At 39.7% G+C, this 12,100-nt stretch overlaps 1 protein-coding gene across 2 annotated transcripts in view; it reads left to right on the top strand.

Annotated features, from left to right (window-relative positions):
- Positions 1-4,818: 4,818 nt before the first annotated feature.
- The window catches only part of LOC103462988 (nuclear receptor ROR-alpha A-like), a 60,930-nt gene continuing 53,648 nt past the window's right edge, over positions 4,819-12,100 (top strand). For both annotated transcript variants that reach the window (XM_017304193.2, XM_081605561.1), the window contains exon 1: positions 4,819-5,141. In XM_017304193.2, coding sequence (XP_017159682.2) covers positions 5,000-5,141 — 142 coding nt within the window. In that variant the 5' untranslated portion in view covers positions 4,819-4,999. The remainder of the gene's footprint in view (positions 5,142-12,100) is intronic.

Genomic DNA, 12,100 nt, shown 5'->3' on the forward strand with positions numbered 1-12,100 from the left:
CTGTCAGGTTCTTGTTGTGAGCCGGAGAACAGAGCGGCTCTCAGGACATTTGCGCTGGAGTTTTCATCGTGCTAACAGCTCAGCTCAATAATTCAGCGCTCGTCTGTATGAATGAATTATTGAGTCTACATGGCAGAGCGTGTTCTGCGCCGTGGAGCCGCGTGGCTGAATTTCTCTGCTCTTATCAGGAACATCCAGCTCCTCTGAAGCAATCAGCTCCCGCCGTCAGGAGAATAGATTTAAGTTTCTGCCGCGTTCGGTTCGTGACGGCAGTTTGAGAGACTTTCAGAGTAGAACATCATTTCTCCGTTTATTCAAAGTGTGAAGGAACATCGTTACAGAGAACTGATTAGAAACACAAATAAAAAGTGTTTTCTGGTTTATATGTGGATTTTTCTTCAACCACCAGGGGGCTCTGTAGCAGGAAGTGTGTCCTGTAAACTGTGGGTGTTTTGTTTTGCATGGCGCATTGCTGCCATCTGTTGGACTTTTAGGGAACTGCTAGACTTTTATGTTATTTAATCAGTGCAGGGGCTACACAGTGGCGCAGTTGGTAGAGCTTTGCCTTGAGGCAAGGAGGTTCTGGGTTCGATTCCCGGCCCCAGTCTTTCTGCATGGAGTCTCCATGTTCTCCCTGTGCATGGTGGGTTTTCTCTGGGTACTCCGGTTTCCTCCCACAGTCCAAAAACATGACTGTCAGGTTAATTGGCCTCTCTAAATTGTCCCTAGCTGTGAGTGTGTGTGTGCATGGTTGTGTGTCTCTGTGTTGCCCTGCGACAGACTGGCGACCTGTCCAGGGTGACCCCCGCCTCTCACCCGAAACGTTAGCTGGAGAGGCACCAGCAACCCTCCCGACCCCACTGAGGGACAAGGGTGTAAAGAAAATGGATGGATAATCAGTGCGGTTGTTTGCTAGCGGAAGAGCAGATGAACACACGTGTAAGTAGCAGCTTGTACTTCAAAGCGAGCCTTTATGTTAACGTATGAGGAATTCATATGGTTTTGTTAAGTTACTTTCCCTCAGTGGAATATATACTAGTCAGTCCCAGTGACCGTTTCACTAACGGTTTTTGCCCATGTGCTTTCTGGGTAAAAATCAATCAGAAACAATCAGCGCAGGTGATAAACGTGTAACACTTTTTCTGTTACAAACTGACTCCCACCAGAGAAGGGAAAAGTTATGTGGCCCTCACAGGAAAACGTTTGGGGACCCCTGAGCTAACATGTTCCAAGTCAGATATTCTGACTTCAAGGACATTCTGCTGAATTTTGCAATCTGGAAGTCTAAATGTACAACACAAAAACATACAAGCATTTTGTCTTGTTTCAAGTGCAAATATCTTGAATCTAGAAATAACTCAGAAATGATTGACTGTAGGGTTCGAGCACTTTTCAAGCATTATAATCGCACATTTTCAAACTTTTCCAGCACTTTGGACATAAAAACAATACAAATGGATTAAAAAAGACAGCTTCAGATCACTATTTTATGGTATAATTTATCACTGATATTAATAATGTCTAGTGATGGAATTTTACACTTTACAGCAAAGACAAGAGAAACTAAAATATAACAAAATTTTAAATTTTCAAATGTCTCTCTCGCATACTTGACTGGTTCGAGAAGAAAACACACAAAAAATATTTTAATATGTTTCTACAACATTTAAAAAAAAAGCTAACTTGACACAAATCCATAATTGAGCTACTAGGAATAATAAATATTCATTACACAGAAACAATCCAAACAAATCCTGTCTGTGTAAATCACCTTAAAATGCTGAAACAGAAAAACAAAGTCACACAAAAAAAACTCTAAAAATTTTCCTGTTAGGTTTTCTTGTGTTCAGCAAATAGAAATAAATTTGGTAATTGTTTCTGACCTGAAGCAATGAAGGTTGAGTTTGTTTTAATCAATCAATCAATCAAATTTTATTTGCATAGCACATTTCAGAGGCAAGGCATTTCAAAGTGCTTTACATAATTAAAATAAAAACAGGAATAAACAGTGAGAAAGAGAAAAGGATTTTGAAAAAGATTAAAACCAATAAATTAAAAACATTAAAACCTCAGAGTTTTAGTTAGAACGCCATCTAACAAGGGTACTCACACCTTAAAACCTTCATTAAAACATAAACAGTGAGAATAAGGAAATAAAAAGTAAAGATAAAAACATTAAAAACATCAAAGACATCAAAACTTCACACAGCGAGGAAAAAATCACTTTCAAGGACTTTTACAAAGAAATTCAAGCATTTTCAAGGATTTCAAGCACCAGCAGGACCCTGTGAAGACGGCAGATGGGAGCTGATTGTTGTGTTTTTGTTGGATGATGGTCACATAACTTCACTGAGAATCAAATTAAAACCTTCTCAGATGTTCCCGCACTGCAACCGAGCCACACGGTTTCACTTCTCCAACGAAGTGTCATTTCATCACATCCTGCACTGATGAAACGCTAAACTACTACAAAGGGAGCTTTTAAAATTATAATGCCTTGCATTAGCGCTCAGTGGGTTTCTTTGAATCTAGATGCATTTTAATAAGTCATATTGCATAAATTAGCATTTGAGGGAGTTCAGTTTGGCACAGGAAGCGTTTCAGTACCGACATTTCGGAGCAGAATTCGCTCTTCAGTGATAATCTGTGATCTACCGTGTAAAATACAAGTGAGAGTGTCAGATTAAGATCAGGTGTATGCATTGGCCTTTTTTTGACAGGAGTAATTCCTGTAGGGCAGCGTACCACAAGGGGGCGCCACCACAAGAGGAAAATATGCATCCATCCATTTTCTGACACCCTTGTCCCTCAGTGGGGTCAGGAGGTGCTGATGCCTCTCCAGCTAATGTTCCAGGCGAGAGGCGGGGTCACCTGGACAGGTTGCCAGTCTGTTGCAGGGCAACACAGAGACACACAGGACACACAACCACACACACACTCACACCTAGGGGCAATTTGGAGAGACCAATTAACCTGACAGTCATGTTTTTGGACTGTGGGAGGAAACCGGAGTACCTGGAGAAAACCCACCATGCACAGGGAGAACATGGAGACTCCATGCAGAAAGACCGGGAATCGAACCCAGAACCTTCTTGCTGCAAGGCAACAGCTCTACCAACTGCGCCACTGTGCAGCCCTATAAAATATGCATGTTGCATGAAAGTTGTTTTTTGCAGTGAGTGCAGAGTTGATAGTAACTAGTTTACAGCGACATGAGTAACTTTTTAGAAAAATTTTACTTTCAGGAGTATTTTTACTATGCTGTACTTTTTACTTTTTCTTGAGTAATTTTATTATGAAGTATTTTTACTCTTAAGTAAAATTTCTGGATTTTCTACCCACTAAATGAAAAACAAACAGGATTTAACTGAATATCCACCAGACACAGACAAACACCTGCAGTTTGTGTTAAAGTTTTTTATTGATTAGAATTGGAAACATTTTATTTTGCCAGATTTTGTTATGAATTATTATCATTTTGTTCCTTAAAACACCAAAACGTCCACTTAACTTTTTATTTTGTTCCGTCTGATGATGTAATTTTAAATGCCTGATAATTTGATCAGTTACTTGATTTGACTTTTTGACTCTTGAGTAATTTCTTGGATACTTGAGTAAAATGTGTTGCTGCTCTAACTTGAGTATAACGTTTGGGTTGTTTGCCCCCCTCTGAGTGAGTGGAGAGTGAATATGAACATGAAATAAAATAATTAAACAATATATCACCTCAGCTCTAAAAATTTAGATTTTGAATCTGGCTTTCAAGACAAGCTGGACAAGTTTTTTACATCTTGATGAGACAGAAATGAGCAAAATATGCGAGGAGATCTCCTGAGGCTGTTTGCTGCAGGTGAAAGAGAACTGCCAGCTACTCGCTCCGCTAAATAATCATAAAACTCAGCTCTTTTATTTCATCTTAACTAATTAGGATGATGAAATCTGCAGCAATATTCTGCCACAAAATTCTTCCAGGCAACTCTTGCTTTTGGCAAAAAAAAAAAAGAAAAGAAAAAGAAATAACGATGATGAAAAGGTGGAGGTGGATGCAGTAAGAAAAGGCTGCAGTTCAGTGAAGGGAGTTTACCTGCAACATGTTGTGCCTGAATCGGTATTTCTCTGAAGTCATTCTGAGCAAAGACGATGAGACTAGCTATCAGGCGGAGGGTGTAAAAACTTTTTCCTTTGTTAGGAAAACACATTTCTATTTATCCTCTGCTTGAGCAAAACAAAGTCAACTGTTGTAAATTCAGATAAAAAATTAATTTTCACACATCAAACAAAACAGTTACAATTAAACGTTAGTATGTGAACAATTCTGAGTAAAAAACTTAGTATTTATGGGGGTGTCTTTACTTTTCAAATAAATTTAGATTCCAACGCATTTTCATCTAATCGGCTGGACTTTAAAAAATATCTTAGATGATGATGATGATGATGATGATCACACAGCGAGAGTTCATGTTGATATATATTTTCATTTAAATTAAAATATTTCACTTTTAAAAAAACATAATTTAATGGCCTAAAGCACAAATTCATAAACTGATTTTCTCTATTTAAAAACATCTAAATGATTTTTAAGCAAGTATTTGATTAATATAAATATAAAACACTGAGTATTTTACTACACTGAATATTTTTATTATTATTTATTATTTTGAAAATGCAAACATAAAAACATTTTAATGTTATATATGTAATTAAAGTGACAATGAGCTGCGGGGCCCCGGCCTTTGAGGTCTTCTGATCGCCCCTGCATGTCAAACTCATTTTCCAGTTAAAACTCCGCGGATCGGCCGCGGCTCCTGTTTGGGTCTCAGCCTCCACGGAGGGCGGGCAGAGCTCTCCACAGCGCCGCCCTCCGTCTCCTCCAGCCCGGCTGCTTCTCCTCCACGCTGCGCCGCTCCGGACCGGGTTCCTCCTCCTTCCTCTGGATTTCTGTCAGATTCTTTGCTGTTGTTGTTGCTGTGGGGGATTTTTTTCTTCTTTCGGTTCCTGAATGGAGTCGTCCCGACAGGATTCGGTGACTGACGCGGTAAGGAGTCGCTCGCAGCCCGGGGAAGCCGCCGCGGAGACCCCGCTCCCCGCAGCGGGCAGGACGCACAGCCGCTCCGACTCCTCCGGGTCCAGTCAAAGCAAAGGTAGGACCGAATGATCCGCCCATGAGCCAGGCAGCAGCTGCCGCTCCAAACCCGGTGAAGTGAAGCTTAGAAAATGATGGTGTCCACATTAACGACCCCACGGGCCACGCAGACTCCTGCTGAGCTCCGAGAACTTGTCCAATCCGCTGAAAGGCCACGAAGGTGGAAACTGGACCGTTAAGTTCTCCAAGTTATTGGACCTCAATTCAACCACCGCAGTGACGGTACCGACGCTTTAACTCGCTGTGCAGTTGATGATGATGTTCAGTTTCTGACAGAACAACATGTGGTTTCAGCTCTGATTGTCAGAAACTGAGATTCTTCTCATGTTGTTGCTTCGTTTGGTTCTGTGAATAATCCTGGATCTAATCTTGGAGGGATTATCGGATTTATGGGTTAATCCAACATTAATCCATCTGATTGACTAATTATAATGGAGACAATGTGGAGTTCAGGGGTTTAAAAACACGAGAAATTAGATCTGAACTGTGGTTACAGGTGAGAGTGAGAGCATAGCGAGTGTCTCTGTGTTGACCTTTGGACTGGTGACCTGGCTGGGGTCAACCTGCAAGGACAGGGATGGATGGATGGATGGATGGATGGATGATGGAGTGTTAAACAGATCTGAACCTGCTCTGATGTCATAATCAGCCTCTTAAAGAGACGGAGTCCCTATTTAACTCCCTCTGGTCTGTTTCTGAACCCCATCATCTCTGCCAGACCCACATGGCTTCCTGTGAGGTCACGACCCCTGCAGTCGCTGCTGCCGCTCGGCGTTGGTATGCCGCCGCTCACACGGAGCTTCATTGAGTTTCTCAGAGCAGAGCCGGTTACGTAACAGCTGCTGAAGTGGAAAGAAAAACCTCCCAGTGAGTGTGTGAGCTGGGAGGAACCGGAGACGAACGGATCGCCTTTCTCTCCCCGAGACTTTCAGCCAAAAACCGACGGCGAAGGCCGGAGAAAAGCAAATAAGGCGGGTAAATAAAACGTCCAGAGGGACGTCAGTGGGCCAGACGCAGAGTTCGGTCCGATCAGCTCCCCGACGTTTACCCGGAAAGACACAGAATCGGAGAACCACCACGGTGAGTCAGGCCAGAAATATTAATAAAAAGGAGTAAAATTCAGCCAAAAATCTCTGAAAAAATTCTAGAAAAATCTCAGAAATTTCTGAGTTTGAAAAATTTAATATTTGCTAGAAGAAAACCAGAAATTTTAAGATCAATCTCAGAAAAATTTTAGATAAAAACTTTTAATAAGGTCGTAATATTATGAGAAAAAAAAGTCAAAAAATTATAACGTTATTAATCAAATTCCACGAGTTAATATCGTATTATTTTCTCTTTATTGTTGATATACGACTTTATTTTCGCATTATTTTGACTTTAATCTTGAAATGTTATTTTTTCAGTATGGCTCCAATATTCTGCTGTATTTCCGGATCGTTTCCATCAAACACATTTATTTTTGTAATTTCCAATTTGTGCGTTTGGGTTGTTTTCTGACCTCCTGGATGCGTTGCTGAAACTCGGATTAATGTTGGATCTTCCTGAAAAGTTTCACCGTTTGCTTCGTTTGTGTATAAATGTAGTTCTCTGGAGTCCCAAAGTCTTAAAATGGCTTCCAAACCTTTCCAGAATGCTTCGTTTCTCACCTCCTCTTGAATTTCTTCAGATGACGCGCTTCCTTTTGAGATCTGTTCGCCTACTTCATGTGGTCAGACGGGTTCTATTCAAAAGAATAAATTAATGTTTCGTCCTTCTGTTGAAACAAATTCACCTCCTTTTTGTTAATTTTCTGTTTTTTTTTTAATGATCTGAATGTATTTTTACCCCAAAAGCGTCTAATTTTCACCGCCATCTTGAGGCTGCGTGTCAGTCAGTCTGATGTATAATCACAATCAGAGGATTATGAAACAAAATATCTCTGCAGGGCTGCAACTAATGATTGTTTTAGTTATTCCACTCTGCTTTTATTTAAACATTTAAGACTTTTCTTTTATACGATATTAGAAACGCACCAAAATGCAGCTAAACAAATAATTAAATCCATTTTAAAATCAGAAAATAAACTGGAATGTAATCAAAGCTCTCATTTAGTGAGAAAGTTAATAATTGGATATAAAAAGTTACTTAATAGCGGATTCAGTTTTTTGCAGAATATGAATCGGGTGAAGCTAAAACTGCTAAAACTTATTTATGGACAGAAAAGTATTTTTTCATCTTAAATGAAAAATGTTTTTGTATATTTTGTAGTTTTTCCTGAACTCTTAGTTGTTCCTTCTGCCATTTCTGAGTCAGTTATTGATGAATCGGTTGCTAAACTAGTTCACCGTTTTTCTGTAATCGGATTAATCACAAATCACTTGATTAATTGTGATCAATCCGATTAATCGTTTCATCGTCATGGGCTTCCTAAGGGTCAAAGGTCGCATACCGAAAACATGCAGCAACATGACGACCTCGGTGCACCGGGTCTGACGTCAGATCAGCTTTCTGAGTGGACTTGGATGACGTGATGACATGATTCACGTGTAAAAATGTGGCGAGCCCGCTCCGTTGCCTAGCAACCCACGCTGAGCTCCACCATGTTTGGTCGGCTGGTTTCACCGCTGCGTGCTCTGTACAATGCCTGCTGGAAAAGACGGTGTTTTGTTTTTGACTTGCCGTCCAAAAAAAAAAAAAAAACACTTGATGCAATCTCGTTGGTTGTGCTGGAGGCTCCACTTCTGCTTTTCCAAGATGCATAGATGTACAACAACTGCTTATCTGTTTGCATCCATTTTCACGTGTGAGTGTAAATGTTGAGACTGAAGAGATGAAAAGATGTTTAGATGCCAATGTATCGATTCTGACCTGATGATGATGATGATGATGATGATGATGATGATGATGATGATGATGATGATCCAGCGGTTTTACACTCATAAACTAATTTCAAAACCGTAAATCTTAAACTTTTACCTTGAAACAGTGAAATTCTGGGTTTCCTGCTGAAACTCCTGACATGCTGGTGTCACGAGATGCTAATGCTGGATTTTCAGCGGAGAAACGATCAGATGAGCTTTGTCAGGTGTGACAATCTGCGCAGCTGTAGATATTTTTTTTTACGGCGTCAGAAACACTGAGCTGCGTCAAAACAACAACAGAGCGCTGCTGTTATCATTTCAGGTCATTTCAGGATCAGATCTGCAGAACTGCATCAATGATTTTCATGAAAAAGGTGAAATATATGAGCAGAAATGTCATATTTTCACCTTATTAGCAAAACCTGAATATGGGAGCAAAGGAATAAATGTCGAGATGCGTGTCGGTTAATAATCACATCATCACAAAGTTCAAAGTTCAGAATTGAAGCTCATAAACGACCAAAACCGACATGTTTTTAATTCAATTCTGTGAATTTGACGATTCTGGCTTACAGATGATGACAAAATTCAGTTTGTCAGATAATGTGAATGAAATGAAAGTTTTATTTCCAGAAGGTCGTTGCTAATTAAGCTGATTAACAAAGTTCTGCATCCAGTCATAATTATAGAAAGTTGAGTGGAAGGAAAAAAGTGTGGTAGCAGCAGAGATAACCGCAGCCTTCAGGGGAACCAGGTTCTGATGTCCAGTACTGGTACAGTGCTGCATTAGAAAGATGCTCCGCACATGGAGCTAATTCTTATCGTAGCATTTCTGCTAACGGTTTTAGTTTCCCTTAAATTAATTTTCCAGATGAATTCCGAGACGTTAATTTACTTCTGATTTTTTAAATTTCAGTTGAATAAACTTCAACACCTGTGTTAATGTTTTGGTTATAGACTGTTAAGAAACATTCAGTTAGTTAGACATTTTTATTCATGCTTTTATTTTGAAGGCAGTGAAGACTGTTCTGTTTCCTGTCCTCGTGTTCTCTCTCTTTTTTCCCGGTAACTTTATTTTAAACAAAGAACAAAATAAAACACGAACAATAGAGGATAAGATAAAAATATTCATATAATATCTAAGGGGTGTGACGGTTTAGCGCTTTAGCATTAGCCTACAGTAAATACTGTGATGGTTTAGCGCTTTAGCATTAGCCTACAGTAAATACTGTGATGGTTTAGTGCTTTAGCATTAGCCTACAGTAAGTACTGTGATGGTTTAGTGCTTTAGCATTAGCCTACAGTAAATACTGTGATGGTTTAGCGCTTTAGCATTAGCCTACAGTAAGTACTGTGACGGTTTAGCGCTTTAGCATTAGCCTACAGTAAATACTGTGATGGTTTAGTGCTTTAGCATTAGCCTACGGTAAGTACTGTGACGGTTTAGCGCTTTAGCATTAGCCTACAGTAAATACTGTGATGGTTTAGTGCTTTAGCATTAGCCTACAGTAAGTACTGTGATGGTTTAGCGCTTTAGCATTAGCCGACAGTAAATACTGTGATGGTTTAGCGCTTTAGCATTAGCCTACAGTAAATACTGTGATGGCTTAGCGCTTTAGCATTAGCCTACAGTAAATACGGTGACCGTTTAGCGCTTTAGCATTAGCCTACAGTAAATACTGTGACGGTTTAGCACTTTAGCATTAGCCTACAGTAAATACTGTGATTGTTTAGTGCTTTAGCATTAGCCTACAGTAAATACTGTGATTATTTTGCACTTTAGCATTAGCCTACAGTAAATACTGTGATGGTTTAGCACTTTAGCATTAGCCGACAGTAAATACTGTGATGGTTTAGCGCTTTAGCATTAGCCTACAGTAAATACTGTGATGGCTTAGCGCTTTAGCATTAGCCTACAGTAAATACTGTGACGGTTTAGCGCTTTAGCATTAGCCTACAGTAAATACTGTGACGGTTTAGCACTTTAGCATTAGCCTACAGTAAATACGGTGACCGTTTAGCGCTTTAGCATTAGCCTACAGTAAATACTGTGACGGTTTAGCACTTTAGCATTAGCCTACAGTAAATACTGTGATTATTTTGCACTTTAGCATTAGCCTACAGTAAATACTGTGATGGTTTAGCGCTTTAGCATTAGCCTACAGTAAATACTGTAATGGCTTAGCGCTTTAGCATTAGCCTACAGTAAATACTGTGATGGTTTGGTGCTTTAGCATTAGCCTACAGTAAATACTGTGATGGTTTAGCACTTTAGCATTAGTCTACAGGTAATACTGTGACGGTTTAGTGCTTTAGCATTAGCCTAGAGTAAATACTGTGACGGTTTAGCGCTTTAGCATTAGCCTACAGTTAATACTGGGACGGTTTAGCGCTTTAGCATTAGCCTACAGTAAATACTGTGATGGTTCAGCGCTTTAGCATTAGCTTCTGCTAAGTACGGTGTTTGTGGAGTGCTTTAGCATTAGCAGAGCTAGCGTTTCAGCTCTCAGTTCCCGCCCCATGGCTCTCTGTGATCTAGAAACTCTTTGAATCTCTTTTAAAACTCTCAGATATTTTCTGTTGAACTTCCTGCTGTAGATCCGGTTCTGCGTTTGGGTTCCTTGTTCGTTTGTTGACCCCGTTTGGTCCAACCTGCAGCTGCCAGAACAACGGACTCACATTTCACTCTGGAACATTTTGGTCTACAACCCCCAATCATCACCCTCCACCACCGTGCTTTACAGCCGGACCCCGTGTTTGGTGTTTGGTTTGGCTTTATAACATTATTAGCTATTAGCTACAACCATACAAAGCATTACTTATAGAAATCAGCTAAATATTTAGGCTTTCAGCAGGGGAATAAAAAGTCGTCTCGCAGCTTCTCTTTGTGCCAGATTATTCTTGAAACCTCTGTTTTCAGTCTTTGAAGCTCTGAAACGGCGCTGCGATGATGCGGCATAAATGTTGCATTATTCTGACGTCTGAGATGCGTGAGGACGCCGATGTTCAGCTGAAGCTTCGCCGCAGGATTAGAGCCACTTATTGCTGAACTAATCAGCCTCTTTTCTGCACTCTGAGGCTTGTCAGCCGCCGCCTTTGATCTCTGCTTTTTTTTTTTTTCTACCTTCGTTGGAGGTGGAGGAGGCGTTTGGGCTTGATTTGCATACAAAGCTATTCTTGCTTTCTCTTTGTTCTCGCGCAGAGTGCAGAATGAGTAATTGTCTTCATCAGTCAGACGTGTTTATCTCTTTTTATTTGGTGCAGATTTGACGTTGCAGTGGTTTAAAAAATGCAGAACGATGATATCTGCTGACTGACTGACGTGTTGCAGAGCGGCTGAATGTCTCCCAGTGACGCGAGGAGAAGAAAGGGAATAATAATCAAAAAAGAAAAACTTTTATAATCAGCGCCAAAAGGACTAGAATCTTTTCACATTGATGAAACGGATAAAAACTGTTGTGATTGTTTAAATAACATTTAAAACTGTTATCTTAAAGGTTCAGTTTATGCGTCACTCTAATGTCTTGAGGGCCGCAAAAAGAGTTCTGGCGGGCCGAATTTGGCCCACAGACCATAAGTTTGACACATTAATTACAGAATGATAAAATAAAATTTATGAAAATTAAATAAAATGTTAACATTTAAAATAATTCTCTATTATTGGTATGAATAAGATTATTAGGATATTTAAAAATATTTGAATTAATAATAAATAATAAAAAAAACACAAAACTGATTAAGCATTTAAATATTTACAAAAAATATTATTCAAATATTAATATTAAAAATTAAACAGTGAATGAAATACAGTGAAAAATGAATCAGGCTGAAATAAAGTATTTAAAAAATGCTGAGAAAATTTGAAAAATGAAATGAATTATTTATACAGAAACAATATTGAGCAAAATCATCATTTTTCAGTTTTATTTTTAGCATTTGAAAGTCAGATCTTCCTTCCATCTGAGTCTGGAGCTCATGTGGCGAAACTCTGTGGACTAAAGCGAAGCTGCAGGTCTGACGTAACGGCTGAACCCGGTGAACTCCATCGTTTCATCTCCTCCTCGGCTGCAGCGACGTTCCGCCTGCAGCTCTTTAAGATGCTCAACCAGCGGAG

The sequence above is a fragment of the Poecilia reticulata genome, chromosome 3 (genome assembly GCF_904066995.2).
Source record: "Poecilia reticulata chromosome 3, P_reticulata-male-v2, whole genome shotgun sequence".
NCBI lineage: Eukaryota > Metazoa > Chordata > Actinopteri > Cyprinodontiformes > Poeciliidae > Poecilia > Poecilia reticulata.